The sequence below is a fragment of the Peromyscus californicus genome, unplaced genomic scaffold, assembly GCF_007827085.1.
Source record: "Peromyscus californicus insignis strain IS unplaced genomic scaffold, ASM782708v3 Scaffold_15__1_contigs__length_86483966, whole genome shotgun sequence".
NCBI lineage: Eukaryota > Metazoa > Chordata > Mammalia > Rodentia > Cricetidae > Peromyscus > Peromyscus californicus.
The window spans coordinates 49,793,238-49,813,758 of record NW_026294447.1 but is presented as its reverse complement, the minus strand read 5'-3'; the positions used below and the strand labels follow the sequence as shown (position 1 = coordinate 49,813,758).

The 20,521-nt window shown below is 49.5% G+C and overlaps 1 protein-coding gene across 2 annotated transcripts in view; it reads left to right on the top strand.

Moving 5' to 3' along the window:
* Positions 1–20,521, top strand: part of Ccdc88c (coiled-coil domain containing 88C) — a 126,282-nt gene that overhangs the window by 39,990 nt on the left and 65,771 nt on the right. For both annotated transcript variants that reach the window (XR_008218356.1, XM_052738790.1), the window contains exon 4: positions 9,393–9,462. Coding sequence is in view for 1 of the 2 variants with exons in the window: in XM_052738790.1 (XP_052594750.1) it covers positions 9,393–9,462 (70 nt within the window). In the remaining variant the exon portion in view is untranslated. The remainder of the gene's footprint in view (positions 1–9,392; positions 9,463–20,521) is intronic.

The window sequence follows — 20,521 nt, the reverse complement described above, 5'->3', positions numbered from 1 at the left end:
GGGCTCTCAGGTCCTGGCAGGCTGCATGATGTGGGCTGCCATCTGCAGCTGGAGGCTCCTGGGCACTTTCTACTGTTCTTGCTCTGACTTGAACCCCAAGAATGAAGGAACCAAGGGCAGTGTGCTGGGTATGGTGGGACACAGTAGTTGGGGAGGTGCCACTTGCTGGGATGGGGGAAGGCCATGCCTCAGTCACTGAGCTCTGGTTAGTGGAGTGCTGGGGTAGAAGGTTCCTGCCAGGAAAGCAGCCTGGAGCCTCCCACGAGACTAGAGGTCTGGAGAAGTGCGTTGTTCTTCAGGTGCTGCTGCAGCGCCTGGCCACCACCTTGCTGCACCCGATGGCATGTGTCACGCTTGTCTTAGCCCACCCTGCAGGCTGCATTGCTCCCTGACAGGGGCCAGGCTCACTCATTGTAACAATCCAGTCTCCAGGAAGCCTTGCCTTCTTTTCTCTGTTGCTTTCTCACCAGGAAAAGTCTGGGCCTTTCCCGGAAGCCCAAAGAAGGGAGTTCTACGGCCTGATTGATAGCAGTCAGATTCCTCCTGCTTCTAAGATTGGGCTCCTTATGTTAGTCCTAGCTCCAGTACTGCAATGCTGTCCAGTAAGCTAACAGTGGAAGTGTTGGTGGGTAGAGGACGGGACAGCCCTGAAGTATAAGACAGCTCTCTCGTCTCAGCTGTGGAAGTCCTCCTCCCTTTCCCAGGAAGCTGGTCCTGATGCGAAGTGGGCCCTTGTCAGACACTCACTTGTCAGTGAGCAAAAGGCTCTGGTGTGGTAAAAAGAGCCCTAAGGCAGGGTCCAGTGGGACCTGCTTCTAGACCCAAATGTGGTGCTAGGCCTCCCTTTTTTTCTACTCTGGGCTTGTTTTCTGGCTCTATAGGTAATCCATAAGGCTGTTGTGGTTTGATTCTGGATTCTTGGAGCTGGAGAAATGGCTCACCAGTTAAGAATGGGCACTGCCCTTGCAGAGGACCAAGTCCAGTTCTCAGCACACACATCGAGTGGCTAACAAGTACATGTAACTCCAGCCCTAGGGGATCCAACACCTCCAGCTTCCATAGGCGCCTGGCCACACACAGGCATGCATACACATAATTAAAAATAAGACTTTAAAAAAAATAGTCAATTCTTCCTATCTCCTGATGTTGGTTGGACTTTGTGCATGGATGAGACCCGCCGCCCCTACACTTGTGGTTGCTAATGACATCATTAGAGAAGTTGGTCCCCAAAGTCCCCCTCTGGTTTCTCATGACCAGACATGTGTTCATCTCATACAGGATTCCCCAGGCACCTTCACCCTGTCCTGATTCCCTGGCATTAGACAGACAACTGCCCACAGAGCAGCCAAGGGGAAGGGCAGGTGTTTCTTGGGGTTACTTGAAATGTCCTCTGGGCCCATCCATCTTGAGTTCCTTGGGCTCTTTCTGGTGTGTGTATACTTGCTTGCTTGTCATAGCAGGAAGCTCTGGGCTCCTGATGCAGGAAGGTGGGCCGTGTGTTGTGTATTCGGTGTCCCCCCCCTTAGAAGCTGGAGTCTTGTTCCGCTACAGGTGAGTGTGGCTCAGAGAGGAGCTGGTTTGCCCTTATTGGTGGTGCTGGCTTTTTTTTTTTCGGGGGGGGGGACTCCTCCCCCACAGTTCTCCTTTTCAGTCAGCTCAGAGGTATTTGTCTGTCTTTCTGTCCATAGGGAACGAGCTGGCGTTTGTTTCTGTTCTGTTGGAGGAGGTTTTCTGGTGACTTGGTAACCTCAGACAGGCCTTAAAATTGCCTTATCCTAGAACACAGCTTGGCCTAATTAGGGAAACCTGTGCTGCCATGCTTGTTCAGATCGGGCTGGTTTCAGGCCCTGGGGACCCTGGATTAATTGAAACGAGGCGGAACAGATGGATTGAGTCTATCAGCAGCGCTCCATGGCAGCCTCTTCACACTAAAGCACTTCATTACCCACTGATTGTACCAGGACTCCTGCCCCAGTCAGCAGGGGCTGGGTTAGGACTGGAGGCCCCTGAGCAGATGGAATTACAAGCTCCTGGTACCCTGGGTCGTGCCTTGAGCAGGTGTCATGGATAAATCACCATTTTATGTTTCTTCACTGCAGTTAAATTAGAAAATTGTGGTCCTAGCGGTAACAGTCCCCAAAAGCTCTCTGTGGCTCACAATTTTGGGGTCAAATCCCTATTGCCCTCTCAGGGGTGGCAATGTGGGAGGCATGCTGGCCTGGACTGAAATGGCAGGCTGGAAATGTCATGAGTCAGTAGTGAAGGTATGAAGCAGGTGTCAGCTGCCGGAGAAGCCCTGGTTTGGGCCATGGGGAGACTGTGGTGTGGGACAGCCCTGCCCCTCACTCTGGTTCCTCCCATGAATGAAATCCCTGAGCAACACCACATAGCAGGTCTCACCGATTGTGTGTGCTGGCGATTCCTGTCCTGGACACCACATAGGAATGGTAGGAGGAAAGAGGAACAGGAACCTCTCTATGGCTGGGTATTTCTAGTAAGAATCATGAAGTGATTGGTAAGGTACAAGAGCCATGTTGGAAGGGCAGCTTTTGTTTTGGACAGTGTTGTTGAAGTGTGTTCTGGGAACTATCTTGGCTAAATCCAGGCGAGAGATTTTGAGATGTAGCACTAGGAAGAATGTAGATTGGTGGCACAAATGTCAGGCCACAAAAGACCCATGTCATACTTCTCCCAACTTCAGGGTCTCTCTGGGGCTCTGTTCCTGCCACGCTGGGTGGAGTTGGTGCCCTGTAGTTCCTAGAGAAGTTTCCTGGTGGGACCTGATGGTGTTCGTAGACATCTGACACTAATGAGGCCTTTCCTGTGGGCTGTCACCACTGTGGTTTGGGAATTGAGGAGGAACCTTTGTTTTGCTTAGTTTGCTCCTAAGATGATCACACTTGGGACTTTACAGTTTAGAAAGCACAGTATGTTCAAGCCCGCATCATAGATTCACTTTGGAACGTATCTTTCACATTTATATTCAGTATTCCACATATAGACGTTTTCATGGGAAATTACAAAACACTCTGAACTATTCCTTTTTTTCCTCCCCCTTTGGAACAGTTCATCTTTCGCTGACAGTTGCAAGCTGTGAATCTTAAGGAAACAGCGTGAGACTGTGCCAGGTTTGAAAGGCATGGGAGATAACTCTGCAGAGGGAAGCATTTGGTCTTCGGGGTTTGGTTTCTCATCAGTATGGGGGAGAGAGAAGACACCTACATAAAAGAGGCTTTGTAAGGGAGCCTTAATGCAAATCTTTAGGAATATTTTCTGATTCAATTTTCCCAACTGCCACTATTAGAGGCTTTTTGATGCCTGAGTGGGGAGTTGATTGACAAGGAAATGTGGAAGTCCCATGGAAGTGGAGGATGAATAATTTTAGAGAGAGAGAGAGAGAATGTTGTATGTGATCGTGGGCACTGCTGCTTTGGATGAGGTTTGGGAGCTGAGAGGGCCCTGGCCAGTGTTGCTGGGCTTTGTGTAGAAGGGTATCTCAGTGGAAGAGCAACATGTGCATCCTTTAATGTGCTGCTCAGTAACCTGGGGCTTGATCTGCTGCTTACCTGGAACATCTAGATGTTTCTCAGCTGGTCCTTTACCTGTCAAGCTCCTAAGCATCCTCCACTCAGCCTAGGCCAGAAGCCCCTTGCCCCTGGGAAGGCCTTGACGGCACTCCGATTGCTCTGCTGTGACTGCCTACTTGCCATTCTCAGCCACAGCCAGGTCTGCAGTGTGTGTCCTATGAGTATCTGAACTCAGGCAAGACCTGCAGGGCGTACAAGCAGCTCGCACAAAGCTGATGCCATTCATGTTCCTGCCTTTTAGTCTTGACTCTGACTGAGAGTCTGGGTAGGTCAATGTGAACATTCTTTGTGGTCTTGTTTTGCCTCTGTAGAAAGCCCCTGTTTTGCTGCATGAACCATCCTCATCTCCTTGGCAACCAAGAACATCACTTTTTTCCTGCTGCCCGTACAGGGTGTTTAACTTTTTGGGATCTCCCTTCTTACAGAGAGTGAGCTCCAGACCGATGCCCTTAGCTGCGGCAGCTCTTATTTTTCCTTCTGGATTCAGTTTCAGGGTGCTAGAGAGGTGGCTCAGCCATTAAGAGCACTGACTCACTTTCAGGGGACCCCAAGTTCTTTGTGAGCACCCCATATATGGTGGTTCACAGCCATCTCTAACTCCAGTTCCAGAGGATTTGACACCCACTTTTGGCCTCCACAGGTACCAGGCATGCATGTGGTGCACATACATATGTGCAGGCAAAGCACCCATACACATTTAAAAAAAAAAGTTTCACTCAGCTGGTGGTGGTTGTGGGCTGTTCTTTCCATTTTTCATGAAATCATTTTTTTTTTTGTTTGATTTTGAAGACAGATTCTCACTGTGTTGTCTTGGTTGGCCTAGAGCTTGCTCTGTAGACCAGACTAGCCTCAAATTCACAGAGGTCCACCTGCCTCTACCTCCTGCATGCTGGGATTAAAGGTGTGGGCCACCAAACCCCGACTGAAATCATTGTTCTTGATCTAGCAATCCCACACTAACCTCCACACATGCATATAAAAGTAGTTTTATCCTAATCCCTCTCCTCGTTTTGTTTCTTAGAGACAGTCTTATTTATAGCCTAAACTCACTTGTGAATTCCAAGCTGACTTTAAGCTCACAGTGATCCTCCTGCCTCAACCTCCCAAATGCTGGGGTTATAGGCATGTACCTCCCGAATGCTAGGGTTATAGGTGTGCACCACTACGCCTGGCTTGGTTTTTGGTTTCTTGAGCCATGGCTTTACTATATATCCCAGGCAGGGCTTGAATTTGTGCTCATCTTTCTGTCTCTTTTTCCTGAGTTCTGGGACTTCAGGCAAGTGACACCATGCCTGGCCTGGTGCTGTCCTGACTCTTTCAGTACCTTCCATTTCTTCTACTTGTACAGAAAAGGATTCTCCCGTCCAAATGTGTGGCGAAGACTGATAAGCCTGGTTAAACTTCACAGGGAGACTCCAGCTTGGCCTCTGCCAATGCGTAGTGCTCTTCTGGGGTTCCCCACCCACAAGCTCCTGCCTTCAAACTGTCTGTGTCCTGGGAGGTTCCTCCCCTAGAGCCTCCACCTGCCCCATCCCTGGTTTCAGGACCCCTCTTCTCCAGGACCTGAGGTTCTCCTGGACTAGCCAGCATTTGCTCTTCTAGCTGAGGCTTGAGGTGCCATGGTAATTTGTTTGTTGACAGTGCATTTCATCCTGTGACTCAACTCAAACCCAGGACCTCACATGTTCTATACCTCGATGCACATGAATTCTCAGGACGGGTGGATAATGGATAACTTCTTTTCCTCTCACTGGGTCTGGCAGGTGCATAACTCAAATGCCTGGTAGATGAATGCCTCTTGTGGTATGTTTTCTGCATGAGAAGCTATACATTGGGGGTTAGATTATTTTAAATTGATGTAAGTATTGTGGAATCTTTAGAAAATACTGGGAAAACTTGGTGAAATCCTGATTGCTGTAATATAGAACATTCTGTATTTGGGTCTCTCTTAAGGTTTTTAACCTATCTGCTAAACGTGCATCTAACAGGATCCACTCATTAGATGTGCATTCGGCTTTTTTTTTTTTTTTGAGTCAGGGTTTCTTTGTGTAGCCCTGGCTGTCCTGGAACTTGCTCTGTAGACCAGGCTGGCCTTGAACTCAGAGATCTGCCCGCCTCTGCCTCTCAAGTGCTGAGATTAAAGGTGTGCGCCACCACTGTCTGCCTCGGCTTGCTCTTTCGTTCAGTTCTTGGAACTCTTTGTTTGAGGCAGGATCTGGCTATGAAGCCTAGGTTGGCCTTAGACTCATGGCAGTTTTCCTGCCTCAGCCTCCTAAAGGCTGGGATTATAGACCTAAGCCACCATGCCTAGTGTATTCTTAACTCCTACGGGGACTGCTGTAAACCACAGACCTTAGACTAGCCACCTTATGCCTCCTGACAGTCAGAGAGGCTGAGGTTCTGGCTTGTTCGTAGTACAGGCCCAGTTGCTGCCCTGGGGCCCATCAAGGCTGGTGTGACAGACACTCCTGGAGAGGGTTTGGCTGCTCCCCTTGGTCTTGAGCATTTGATGAGAGCCTGTATTTGGATCTGAAGCCCAGAATAGGATGGTAGAAAGGGTACCTATTAGAATATTAAGTACTCTCCTGCCTGCCTGCCCCCCCTCCCCCCAGGCTCAGGCTGCCTCTGCAGGATGCAAACACACCCTCCTCTGACCCAGATTTGGGGGATTGTTTCTAGCAGTTAACTGCCAGTGGGCCATCCCAGGATTGGATTTAGTCCACTTTCATTTATGAAAAGGACTTATGCAGGGCTGTGATGGCAGATCTAAAATGCAGTGCGGAGGGTACCAAGTCGTACCCGCCCCTCTGAACGGGTCATGGGGCAGGGATGCTTTCTGGAAGGACAACTTGTCAAGCCCAAGCCTTTGTTAAAGCTTGTCCCTCATCCCCACATCAGGATGCAGCTGTGGTATTTCGCGGTGGTTGGGTCTGGGGGATTGTGGAGAGTTCAGCACTGGCTGCACTCCAGCATCGGCCAGCCAGCCCTGCTCCTCGCAGCCAGCCTGGGTGGAACCAGGTGTCCCAGGCAGACTGTGGCAGCCACTTCACAGTGGCTTTCTGTTCTGAGTGCCAGGCAGAGGGGCCTCTCGTCGGCACCCTGCTCACGTCCCCACTAGGCTGAGGGCCTGGCCTGGAGGGAGGCTCCTTCGCTGCAGGAGCCTCGACACGTTTACTGGACTTTTGTTGGGGGAGGTCAAAGGTGCAAGGGAACTCACGGGCCACCGAGTACCTTGCCACCCATTGTGGGTATCCTGTAGCCATCCATGACTGTCAGAGCCTGGAGATGCGGCTGGTATGTCTGGGGATACGAATTGCTATTTTAGTTCATTTGAATAAAAAAAAACCCAGGTATCCATTTAAGTGCATTTGGAACAACTAGGGAATTGAAATCTACTTATTCAGCTGTAAAATTCATGAAATCTATGTACAATTCCAGTTTTCCCAAAGTGCATACAAATTGAGGAGTGATCTAAGTGTAAAATGTACTCTAGATTTCAAAGATCCCTTGAAAAAATACAAAATGCCTCAATAATAATTTTTATCTTAATGTTTTAAATGATTACATTTAGATACAGTGGCTTTAAAGTATTATGAAAATACTTCCACTTTTATTTATCTTTTTAAAGTGGGCTTCTAGAAAAATTGGAATTACTGTTTGTCTCGAGTTACATGTGACTGGCAGTGTTAACCTCTGAGCCTGCTCTTGCTGTAATGTGATGAATGGTCCTTTAGGGGAACTGGTTAATGGCCTTTTAGCATTTTCCCACTGAATTAGGTTTTAGGAGACTCCTGGTGTCTTACGGGGAACACTTTTTAAAAGCCTGTTTATAAATATTGTTTCTTTATTATTGTTTTTTGAGGCAGGGTCTTGCCGTGTTACCCAGGCTGGCAGTCCTCATGCCTCACCCTTTTGAATGCTAAAATTATTGACCTGCACCACTGTGACATAAAACATTTTTTTTCTCCATTGCATAAATAAATACCTTTCTTAAGGGAAATTAGGAAGTACTGATTAAATGAAGCTAAAGACAGTTTTCCTAACGGTACTTTGTAATGATATTTTGCTTAGTGTTAGCATGAAAGTAGAACTTCTGGAGGATTTGACAGATTGATTGCCTTGACAATGGTGAAGCAAGCATTGCTTCCTATACTTATTTATAGAAGGGCGCTCGAAGGCTCGGAGATTTGGACAAGGTGGCAGGAAAGCCATCAGGACTCGGAATGGGATGCAGGCGGTTGTCACGGGTGGTTTTATTCTCCCAGGGCAGCCTGATGCTGGGACTTCGGGGAGGGCGCTGCCTAAAAGGATGGGCATGCTGTCCCAAGAATCCCATTTTCCAGATGTGCTGTTTGAACGTGTGCTGGGAGAGTTTTGTGTGTCGCCACCTGAGGCATGTTTGAGATGACATAGCTGTGGTTGGCAAGGTGACATGTGAGCCCAGGTGCTAGAGAGTCCCCACTGTCCAGTGTCTCCCCTCATGCTTTGAGGTGCTCCGCTGTGAGACTAGCCCACTAGGTGCTGAGCTTGTTTCTCGAATGCCAGTGGGAAGCCTGCTGAACACAGCCACCACCTCCCATTTTTGCGGCAGAGAAATTCGCCTTAGGCTACGTCTCAGGAGAAACCCTTTTCAAAGGCACAAGGCGTCACTGCTCTGCCGCCCACCCCTTTCACCAGTCTTCCACAAAACTGGAATTTTCTTTTAGTGTGGGTGTGTGTGTGGGTGTGTGGGTGTGTGTGTGTGTGTGTGTGTCCACCCATACATGCACATGGAGCCAGAGGTCTATTAGATATCACTCTCTACCTATTATTATTATTATTATTACTATTATTATTATTATTTTAAGTTAGAGTCTTTCACTGAGTCCAGAACTCACTACTGGGCTGGCTGGTGATCTCTGAAGATTCACCTATTGTCGTCCCCACTGCTGTCCTGTGTCATCGTCTCCCCCCGCCACACACACACATTGTGGTAATATCCTCTCTGCCACGCCTCAATTTTTCACATGAGTATTTGAGATCCAGACTCAGGTCTGTACGTTTTCGTGTCAGACACTCTCACCGCTGAGACATCTCTCCAGCCCCAAATTGGGTTTTGTTTTGTTTTTTTTTTTCTAGATTTGTGAAAAGCAGTTCTAAGCCAGGACGAAGATCATCCCTGCCCAGCCTGGGGAATGACCAGGGCTGTGTGTGGCAAGGCTGCCACCACTGGCCAGAACACAACCCCCAAAAGACCTACAGATAGAGGCTATAACCATTGGTCTAGCCCCACCTTCTTTCAGGGGCCTTTGTTTGAGGGTTAGGAGGCAGCTGTCCCCAAGGCCATTTTCTCTGACTGGGCTGAGCAACCGGACATTTTCTTCTCCTAGACCATCACTCCCTGTGAAAAAATAAAGTCTCCTCTTCTAGAACTTGCCCCAAAGCCTAATCCCGTGCTCAGATCCTCAGTCCCCTGCTCATAAAGACTCGGTAGCATCTCATTGTTTATTCCCTATTTAGTTTTAACTGCATCAACTATAGGAACAAAAATAATTCAGTACAGCTTTTAAAAAGAAGCTTAATCCTAGCATGTCATTTATCTTTCCCTGCAAGTTTCTGCATATGCAGCCACCATTTTTATTTGACGAGCAAGACAGAATGATTACACTCCGAGTTGAATGGTTCATCCTGTCATTTAGGACCTTCACGGTTGCCATGTAGTGGCTGCACACTTCTCTAGTGACTTGATGAGCTGTTATTTACCTAATGGCTCTTCACTCTTGTCTCCTGTTCTTTAACGGTGTCCTTCTCTCTTTGTCTCTGTAGGAAGTTCTCCAGCAGCTGATCGTAATGAATTTGCCCAATGTTTTGATGATTGGCAAAGACCCACTGTCTGGTGAGTGTACGCGCCCCACCCCCACCTCCTGTAGTGCCTGGGCAATGCCATCAGTTTGGACAGCTGTTAGCCACAGCTCTGGCTGCCAGCTTGGAGCCAGCACAGTGAGACATGTGATGGTTTTGGTGAGGCTTTAAAAAGTGGCTTACTGTCCTGAGGCTTTAGGCCAAGCATGCATTTCTTCCCTTAGAGAGTGAATCTTTCCATCCTCAGATGTGCGTGCAAAGACAGACAGGGCCATTGCTTTGTATTTTCTGAGAATGTGGGTCTGACTTTGGGAGTCTGAAATGTGACGGGCTCTGCAGGCTCTACTTCTGTAACCATGGCACCAGGTTCTGTTGTGGTGGGTACGTCCCTAGACTGGAAAACAAGCACCTTTTGGGGAGCCAGTGTCTCTCCTCGGGGATCCTGTGATGTTTGTGTATGTTCCATGAGTGCTTCCTGTCCCACGTCCCTCACTGGACTGAGAGCACCTGGTGGGCCGGGGTTCTAAGACCCTCTGGTCTGGGACTCAGTAGGTCTATAAAGTGGCCAATGCTCCAGGCACCTTCTGTCACAGCACAGCTTCACTCCTGCATACAGGTAATTCCCAGGTGACAGGGCATGGTGCTGGGTGGCCTCCCTTCCACGTGGTCACACTGCAGCACTCAGGATGTACTTGGGGGTCAGAGCTCCTCGTGCTGGCTCCTTGTTCATTGGTCCTTTGGAACTCTGGAGTAGGTGAGGTGTTAGGACAAACAAGGGTAGGATGGGCTGAGGCCAGGGGTCCTGAGAGTCATCAGTTTGTACAGAAAGAGTTTCACTCTGTGGGTTGCTCCTTGGCCTTCCTGGGGTCTAGCTCTCCTTCCTCCTGACTGGGACAGTCCCTAAGTTGCCGTGAGACTGGAGGAAAAGTAAACCCAGTGACCAGCCAAGGACATGACTTCTAAAAGAGCAGTTTGCTCGGTGGCATGACCTTGGGAGTCAGCAGAGACAGCTTTGTACAGCACAAGTAGGTAGGACACTTTCTCTGGGCTCCAGCTGAAATATGTCCTCTTTTCTTTTCTTTTTTTGGACACCAAAATAGAGACACCCACGGCACTAGCCCATGAGCATTCATCACCAGCATGATCTGGTGGCCCTTCCATGTCTACCAGGTTGCTTGGTGGCTCCTGCAACCAAGGTCCTCCTCAGGACCTTCTCCATTGCATCAGCAACAGGAGCGTTTGGTTCCCCAAACCCCAGCTCTGAATCCATCTTATGGCCTTCCAAGAAGAGGTGGAGAATGCCACCTGCAGTCCGTCCAACCACCCCTGAACCCCAGGGAAGGTTGGGTCCATTGAGACTTGTATGGTGATGCTGGGGAAGTAGCGTTGCTTTGCTGAGAACTGTGTTGCTTTCTAGGTTGATGAGGGGCTGGTGTTAACCGGGAGATAGAGGGGTATACCTTGTAAGGTTGGCTGTGCCATCAAGGGCTGCCATTCTCTGTCTGCTTTGAGGGCAGCAGAGGAGCTGGAGAACAGAATGCCTGCTCCAGTGCCAGCCTTTGAACGCAATTTGAAGTGTGGAAATGACAGTGTTTCTGGGGTGTGTTGATGTCATTCCATTTATAGGTGAGGAATTTATTTATGCACACACCCTTGTCACTGGGCTGATGAGCAGAGCAGCTGATCGGCAGCAGAGGCTCTCTGGGGCCTGAGATCCTCTCCATAGCTCACGCCCTGTCTCTGCAGTTGCCAACATTCAACCCTTTGGGGCCACATAGTTGGAGCATGCTGCTGAGAAAAACATCAGCGGTGAATGGATCAGTGTAATAAACACATTCTCCTGACCTGCCCAACCACCCTGTCATCCATGCCACTTCCTCCTCTCTCTGCTGTCCCCAAGTCTGGATGCCTTTTCTCTCTCTTCCTTAGGGTCCCTCAATCCTACCAGAGACAGATTGTCCATGTCAGGGAAAGCAAGTTCTCGTTCCTGTGTGGCACTGAACCAGAATACCCACAGAAAAGTCGATTCTCCGTAAATCACATTATTTATTTATTTATTTATTTATTTATTTATTTATTATTTTGGGAGTGGGGGTCCGCCGAGGCCCATGCGCCATGGCATGTGTGTGTGGATATCAGAGGACAATTTGCAGGAGTTGGTTCTCTCCTTCCACCCTATAGGTTCCAGGGATCCAACCTGGGTCACCAGGCTTGGTGATAAATACTGAACCATCTTGCCAGCCCTACTTTAAAAGCAAAACCAAAACCCGGCTTTATTTGCATACCGTTGAATTCCCCCCCCTAATTTAAGTGTAAAGTTTACGTCAGGGCTTTTCCCCACAAGCGTACAGAATTGAGTAACCCTCACCTCAGTCTATCAGGGGTAGCTGCTTTTCATTGTCTGTCAGCCGGGGAGGTGAGTAGTCCCAGGGCCCCACTGTGATACCAAAATCAGTGCTCGCCCATTTCAGAGGCTCTGGTTCCAGTTCCAAGGATGTGATGAGGTGACACACTGAGCATCGGATAGTAAAGCTCCGCGGCCTAAGCAGGGCTGAATGACATGCTAGACAGGGGCCTCAGCAGGCTGCCTTTGAGAGCAGACGTGGCCTCCCCACAATGCATGGATGGGTAGGTTTGACAGGGCTCTTGAGGGGTTCTGAGAGTCAGGGGGCATGGCAGGAGGCATCAGCCAGCAAGAGCATGCAAACACAAATCCCAGACGTTATTTATGGAGTCGTATTTTTGGCTTTAAATTTTAAAAATAGATGTGTGAAGCATTTTATGTTTCGTTTTCAATGAAGAACAGAGTTGGTGTTTTTTAAAATTGTGTGGCTGCCCTGGGGTGGAGAGAATTGCTTTTTTCACTCATTCTGTCTCCTGCATCTCATGAGGGGCACATTTGAGGCTTTTTTGGCAGAGGCTCACGCCACACTGTTGATCATAGCATTCTGCTGCTTGAGGTTAGTTTTGTGTTGTTGGCGCCTGTGCCACAGTGGAACAAGGTCTCTGATCCCAAATAGTGTGGAATCCACTGTGACGTACCCTCCTGGCGCCACGGACTGCTCCGCTCTTGCCTGCTACCCTCCTCTCTCAGGCACCCATGGGGGCAGCCTGTCAAGTCCTTGCTTGCTTATTGAGCTTCCTCAGCGAGGCCCTCCTGGCCTCCTTGTCCCATTTATCCCATCCTGTTTCCCCTTTCCCCTAGCTCCTTTGAGTAGACAGTCTCTTATATGAGTGCCTAGATCAGGGTCTGGCATGAAATGGGCACTCAGCGACCACAGCCTGTGTGCTGCAGGCCTGCCCCTGTCTCTTCCTGTCTCTCCATACGCTACTCCTTTAAGCCCGCTTCCTACAGCTGTTTAACCACAGACTTGGATACATAAAAAAGGTCGTCCGGGTGATGTTTAGTCCCTGCTCTGTAACAGCTGTGTCTTCCTTGGGCCAGAGATGGCCCACAGAGAGAGCCACACCGTCTTGCCAGCTGCACAGCCATCAAGCCCGTTTGTTTGGTTTGCCAGTGAGAGCGCTCTGGAGAAGCCTTGTGAAGATCAAGGCCCCACATCAGCTCCGGCTGTAAGATGAGGTAGCGTGGTGTGTACGACACTTCTGGTATCTCGGCAGCTAGGCCTGTCACAGTGCCACACACACAGAAGACGGGGTTTGTCTGACAAGAAGCCAGAGTGTTAGCAAATTAATTTCTGTGACGCAGCATAGAACGGTCTGGAAGAGAGCTTGGTTTTTCCTTCCAAGGCTTGTATCCAAGCGCAGCGGTGGTTAACATACTCATAAATTGCTGATTGCATCTGCATTAGCTAGAATAGAAGGGAAGGAGCCGTAGAGGTGCAGAGGCCCTGTTCAGAGAGAGACACGCAGGACGGGGGTCTCCTAGGCGAAGTGTTTAAAACCATACATTATGCAGATGGCTATGTTTGTGAGTATTTGGCCATAGGTTCCAAGCAGGACTGGCCACCACCAGTCCTAAACTCATTCTAAATGTCAATTCAGATTCGGGGGAAGGGGTTGCAACCCCATATGTGTGCTCTGCAGGGACCTGTCTGAATACAGCTGCAACTCCTGGGACCAGCTGTCTGTGGTCTGGCCATTGGTCCCAAGTGTTCCTCGAATGGTGGTTGAAGATAGGTCTCCAGCAGCAGCTGAGCACTTGGAAGGCTCAGAACAATCTATACCTATCCTTTGCTCCTTGGCCAAGCGTAGGACCCTGTGGTGTCTGCTGCTCTGGTTAAGGAAGCCCGAGGCCTGGTTTCTGTCCCTCCCAAGAAGACCCAAATGCCCTTGAGTCTTTTTTCATCCTGGCTGGCTGGCTGCCCCTTGGCTGGAGCCTTGCAGAAGCAGCTCAGCCCAAACCTGTTCTTCAGCATTTGCTGTTCAGATGCTCCCTGTACTGGATCCAGGGGCCCTGGAGCCATAGAAAAAAAGCCTCCAGTGTTTATTGAGCAGGAAGGTGATAGAGGAGAATCCATAATGATGGGTATCCCGTCATGCCAGCGTGCTTCTGTGTGCAGAGGGCATAACTACCCAGGCAAGTCAGAAGGGCTTCCTGGGAGAGGTGGTGTTTGGGCAAGGCTTTGGTGAACTCTTAGTAGAGAAGGCAGGTTGTGCTTGCTTTCTGTCATGGAACTAATACTTGAGATAATCACCTTATACAGAGAGGGGCACAGTCTGTTTTGGATCATGATGTTGGGATGAGCCAGCCCTTAATTCAGTTGCTTTGAGGCCTTGAAGCATATGTTGGAGCAGAACTGTCCACAGTTAGGGTGAGGAAGCAGAGGAAGAAGTGACCAGGGTCAAGGCATGCCCAGTGATCTAACTTTAGAGCTCCAATTAGCTCCCATCTCTTAATCTCTTAGCAGTTCCACTCGGGGATCAGCCCTTCAACACACAGGCTTTTGGGGGGCATTCTCCATCCTGACCATAGAGGTGAAGAGGGGTGTCAGAGGTGGGAGGGGCTCTGGGTTGGAGATGTGTGGGAAGCAGCCCTGCTGGGAGGCTGGCTCTGGAGCAGCTGCACCTCTTTACCCTCTCAGGGGACAGCCCTGAAGTTCCTGGATCCTACGGAAACCTCCCCCCAACAGCCTACACAGAGCAGCTCTGCACAGCCAACTGGGTTAGTGAGGCAGGTGTGCTTAGCTCACTGGCTGCCTCCTGCAACCCTGCAAGGGCCTGGCTCTGCTTGTCACGATTGGCTTTCTTACCTAGGTTGCTTTCCTCAGAACTGAAAGGACCCTCTTCCTTCCTGGCTGCTGGCCTGTGGTCCTGCTGTGGAGTGGTGGGGCTGCTGAGAGTCTCCATGGGGCTGCCAAGCCATTCCCTTGTCCTTTAGCCAGCCTGCCCATGTTTTTATTTCATCTATCCAGGCCTTTCCTTCTAACCCTGTCTGTGTATTACATTTACTTTGTGTGTCCATGTGCCACAGTGTACATGTAAAGATCCGATGACGACTTTTAAGGGGTCGGTTCTTTCCTCTCATCACGTGGGGGCCCAGGGATCAAACTCAACTTGTTAGGCTTGGTGAGAGGCACCTTTACTTGTTGACCATAGATTGTAAAAACCTGAAGTTCTTTGAACGAGGAGAGAGAATGTAAGAGTTAATGGTTAATCTTTGTTAACTTGATTAGATTGGGAACCGCCTAGGAAACCCCTGCGTGTGTTTGTGAGTGCATTTTCAGAGGGAGTAGGGCTGGTGCCATGCTATGGGATGGAGTCTGGGACTGAATAAAGTCTGCTTCCCGAGTGCGGATGCAGCATGCGAGCCGCCTCCTCCGGCCACCACACCTGCCCTTCCATGATGGGGCACATTCCTTCAAGCCACGAACCTAAATGCACCCTTTGTCAAGTGCCTTTCCCCGAGTGCTTTGTCACAGCAGTGAGAAAATAGCTAATATGGTAAGTTTTTAAAATCCCCACTCTTACCAGAGTTTTGATCATTCTAGTGTCCCCTGTTTGACTCTTGAGAGCAGTTCAGGATAGCTTCCTGATGTCCTGAGGGTCTGTGAGCTTGCTCCTGACTTCCGTGCTGCCTGCTAGTTCAGAGATGTGTCCCTTTGCCAGGCTGCATTGCTGGCTTGGTGGCCTGAACACTGAGAAGCCCATGCCATGCCTCCTAGGAACGGATAGAACTTGGTTCCCAGAACCCCCGGGGCCAGCGCAGTAGTCCAGGGCCAGCCCTCTGGCCAGCAGGGCCTGCTTGGAAACCAGGCTTTGTTTAGTAAACTTCCTGGAGTGGTGGAGCCCAGAGAGAGCCTCAGCCACCACCGCCGCCATGGCTTCTAGAAGTTCTACTCTCTGTGGTTGCCACCGGCCGAGTCGGAAGAGGAGATTGAAGGAGGAGATGTTGTTTGTCAAAGGTCGCTGTCTTTCCCCCTGATGTCTGGGCCTAGAGTTCTCTGTCTGGTGCTGGAAGGTCCCTTGACTTGGATGTGTTCCTGCTGCACAGCCCCTCATCTATCTTCTCCTGGGCAAACCATGGGGATGTTCTTTCCTCTTATTCTTTGCTTGGTGAATTTTCTGTCAACTTCTGCGGCCCTGGGCTGGTAGGAACAGGCTGGGGTGGTGAGGGTGTCCTGAGGGCTCCTGTGGTTACAAACTGTTGTGCATAACCTGGGGACAGCTGCCTTCTGTTCTGTGTGGTTTTATCAGGACATTCAGAGGCATAGGACAGGTTTGATAGGGAAGACAGGGAGACACTGGGATGGGGGATGGTGCAGCTAGTCAGGGGCACTTGGAGCACCCCTGCACCATTCCATGATGATGTATAGTTGGTAATGTTTGTTGAATGGCTAAATAAACAAATAGGGGATTGCAGGATTACTTCAGTGCCTGGTGGGTGTCATGTGTGATCACATTCTGTGGGTAAGAAAGCTAACGAAACCCCATCCCAGACTGTGAACCTGCTTCCTACCCGTCAGGTGGGGCATGGATAGTGGAGGTTGTCCCATGTTCCCACACATGAGCTGTTTTGTACATGATTCCATGGTAGTGCCATGGAAGGCTATTCTGACTGTCTAAATAATATAAATAGTAATAAATCACTGTCTTCATGTGAGGCAGAACTTCCAGGAGGGTTCCAGAGCTGGCCTCTTGGGTGAGCCCCTGGATGGACAGGGGGACCACTGATAGCATGTTCAAACTGCTGTTTTCACAAATGTGACAGCCCTGTAATCATGCTTATGAAATGACCCGTTTTTAAACAGAAAACCAGGGAAAGCGGAGTTCGTGGTCCCACCCTAGCATGTAAAGTCAGAGGAGAACAGAACATAGAATTACTAAGAAAGACATCTATCTGTAGAAACCAAAACTGTTATCTTAGCTGATCTCCTGCAGCAGTTAACGTCAGTCAGTCAGCAAATGAGGGGAAACATTTACACGGGGAGTGCTGGGGTGCTAAGGTGGAGGTGGGCGGAGGGAGCAGCAGGCTGGGGGCAGCCTTGAGGCTCTGACTCAGCCTCGATCTTCTTGTTTAGAAGATGGAGGAGATGATGCTGTCCTTTCAGGACTGTTTTGGGGTTAACACAAATAGTAGCCATAGCACATGGCACTCAAGTACAATGATAGTGGCCATGGCATATCTCTGCAGGCTCAGGCCAGTACTCTTGGGTATACCCTCTTGGCCCCCGGCCCCAAACCTGGCGGATTTGCAGGTCTTCAGCCTGCTGAGTTAGCAAGACCGGGCTGAGCTGCCCTGCTGTTCTTTGACCCCGTCTCCAGATCCCCAGGGCTCCCTTCCTGCCTTCCTCGAGGCTGCCACTTTCCACCCCACCCTCGCACCGCGTCCTCTGAGCTAGCCCAGCTCCATGGTATAACTGCCCTGCCACTTTCCATCCTGTGCTCGCGCCTTGGTGGGAGCAGATGTTTCCCATTTGCACTGGGAGCTGGGTGCTGTATGCATCTTTCAGGTTTGGATGAAGTGGGTGACTGTCAGGCTATAAGCAAGCTAGTGGGGTTTTCTTAGAAGACTCCACCACTGACTCAGACTCTCTGGGGTTCCCTGCACAAAACACAAGGTAGAGTGGGTGTCTGGCGTTTTCTGACTTCGCTCTCTGGGGTTGCTGGTGAATCATCTGGCCTAGAAAATGACATTGTTTCACCCCCAGCACCATCTCTCTGGAAACCAGCTCCAGTAAGCTTAACCACAAAACATTCAGAATTTGAGAAACATGCTTTCTTACCTCTGGATCTTTACATGCTGTTGTCTGCCTGGAAGCCTTGCCCGACCCTGAAAACTAGAAGTCTTTTTTCTAGGTCTTGAAAGTGTGTGTGTGTGTGTGTATGCATGAGCACGTGTGCACATGTGTATAAGGTGTGTTTTGGCTATGTGTATGTCTGTATACCACATGTGTGCAGTGCACATGGAGGCCAGAAGAGAGTGTCAGATCCCCTGGAACTGGAATTATGGGCAGTGGTTAGCTACCACATGGGTGCTGGGTCTGGTAGAAGAGCAGCCAGTGCTCTTAACCACTGAGCCATCTATCTCTCTAGCCCGTTAGGTCTTTGAAACTGCTGACATGCTCATCTGTGTCCACGCTGTCTGCATTCAAAGGACTTGTTGACCATTATACTTCCAGCACACAGTAGGTGCTTGGCAGGGAGTAGGTTGTCCTCCGGTGCTGATTGAGTTACCCAGCCCGCTTGCCTGCAGGGACTCAGGAGAGTCTTCTGCTGTGTGTTGAAAGTAGTCCAGCCTGTAGCCTGGGAGACTTAGGAGAATAGCCGCTTTTCTTTACTAGTGGAATCTGGAAAGAAATAGGCATCTACTTTTCACAGGCCATGGGGATGAGTGGACTCGGGCATTCATTCCGGGCTTCTCTTTAGGAAGGAATCTACCAGGTCAAAGCACATAGGCTGTGAATGTTGAATGCCAGGTGGTCCAAGAGTGTGGGTCGAGGGTCAGGACCCTGCTTATCTCCAGTGGGCGTTTATTTCCATTGTCTATTTTATGAATTTTTTTCCCTAAGCTTAATTCTCTATTCTTTTAGCCTTTGTTCCCTGCTACAAGGGAGAAACAATCCTTATCTTTCAAACAGTGCTCTACAGAGAGAACATTTAGCCTTTTCGTCTTTTTAAATTTTTATATTACATTTTTACTTATTTGTCTCTGTGTGTGTGCATTCGTGTGATGAAATGTGCCACACACGGCATGAGCGTGGAAGCGTGAGGATAACTTGGAGGAGTTGGTCCTTTCCTTCAAACTGGGTCCCGGATCAAACTTGGGCCATCCGGCTTGGTGGCAGGTGACTTTACCCACCAAACCATCTTGCTGATCCTGTATTGTCTTATTTTGAAACAGGCCTTACCATGTATCCCAGGCTGGCCTTGAACTCACGATCCTCCTTGCTTCAGTCTCCCCAGTGCTATCATAGGTGTGTGCCACCATGCCTCGCTCTTTCTTAGCTTTTTCCTACTCCTGGTGACTTCTTGAGTGAATGAGTGGCCCGGGGTGGCACAGGGGTGATGGCAGGGTGCTGAAGTAGTACTACACCTGCACTTTTGCTGACCTCGTTGGGTTTGATTGTTGTTTATTTTCTTTATTTTGTGTGTGTATGGGCGTATTGCCTGCACATATGTCTGTGCACCACTTATGTGCTTGGTACTCATGGATACCAGAGGAGGGCAGTGGATGCCCCTGGAACCGAAGTTACAGACAGTTGTGATGTGCCATATGGGTGCTGGGAATCGAACCTGGGTCCTGTGGACGAGCAGCCAGTGCTCTTAGCTGTTGAGCCATCTCTCCAGCCCCTTCAGTGTAGTTTTGAGCCCTCACATTTGTGCCAGGTTCTAAACCCTTTGCTGTCAGAACACTTGGTGGGACACAGAGCTCGCTCCTCCTGTCTGGTGGGCACTCACTCCTCGAGGCCACCTCTCCCTGTTGTTTTAGTCGGCTGCTCCAGTTATTCTGGAGGACGCTATATAATAGAGCCTTTGGTCCTTGGCTGTGCATAAAGATTTTCTACATGAGCTCAGGCTCTAGAAGCATTTTCTTCTCTTGTCTCAGATGCAGTGATAGGGGCAGGAAAGCATGGAAGCAGAGGCTATGCATCGCTCACTGTTGAGCTAGGAGCCAGCGGCACCTGAGGGCCTCCTGCCTGCCAGTAATCGGTGAAACTCAGAGGGGAAAGAGGTACCTGTTGACTGGGATGCCCCAGAGCAGCCCATTGGCCTGACTTGAGGCTGTTAGCACTTGGAGTTCCCTTTTCTTTTCTTTTCTTTCTTTCTTTTTTTTTTTTTTTTAAAGATTTTATTTATTATGTATATAGTGTTCTGTGTGTATGCTTGCACACCAGAAGAGGGCACCAGATCTCATTATAGATGGTTGTAAGCCACCATGTGGTTGCTGGGAATTGAACTCAGGACCTCTGGAAGAACAGCCAGTGCTCTTAACCTCTGAGCCATCTCTCCAGCCCTCCCTTTTCTTCTGATTAAAACCAACCATGGAAGGTTTGATTTTTCTTGGTGATAAGAAGGGAACATGGTAATGTGTGGATTAGATCCTTTGGCCAACAAGAAGGCCATAGTATACGGATCCACATCACGGGACCTCAACTTCTGATGTGTCACTGAGAACAAGGAGATGGCCTCAGGCCCCACCCGAGGCTGGGAGGTGCTTCGGGTGTAGAGGAGTGAACTCCCAGCTCCCACTTCTGAGGCTTGACAACCATGCCAGTGCCACGGAGTCCAGTTCAGGGGAGTCTTGGCCTGGAATTAGCAGGCTCTCACAGGTGACTGCCTACATCCCTTGTCTATATCACAGTTCCTAGGTGTGGTTTGAGTTTTTCATTTATGCAGTATATCAGTTACTTTTCTCTTTGTTATAAAATACCTGACAGTAACTTATGGGAAGATAAATTTATTTTGGCTCATGAACTAAGAGGATTCATCATGGTGGGGAGAGATGTGGAGTCCATGGTGGTGGGAGTGTAGGACTCTTCACGTTCCCTCATGTTCTGCTTCTGTCAGGACAGGATGGGGGATGTTGGCATTTATCAGGCTTTTTCTTTTCTCCTTTTTCTTCAGTCCAGGACCCCATCCCATGGAATGGTGCCATCCATATCAGTGTTGGTCTTCCCTCCTTGGTTAAG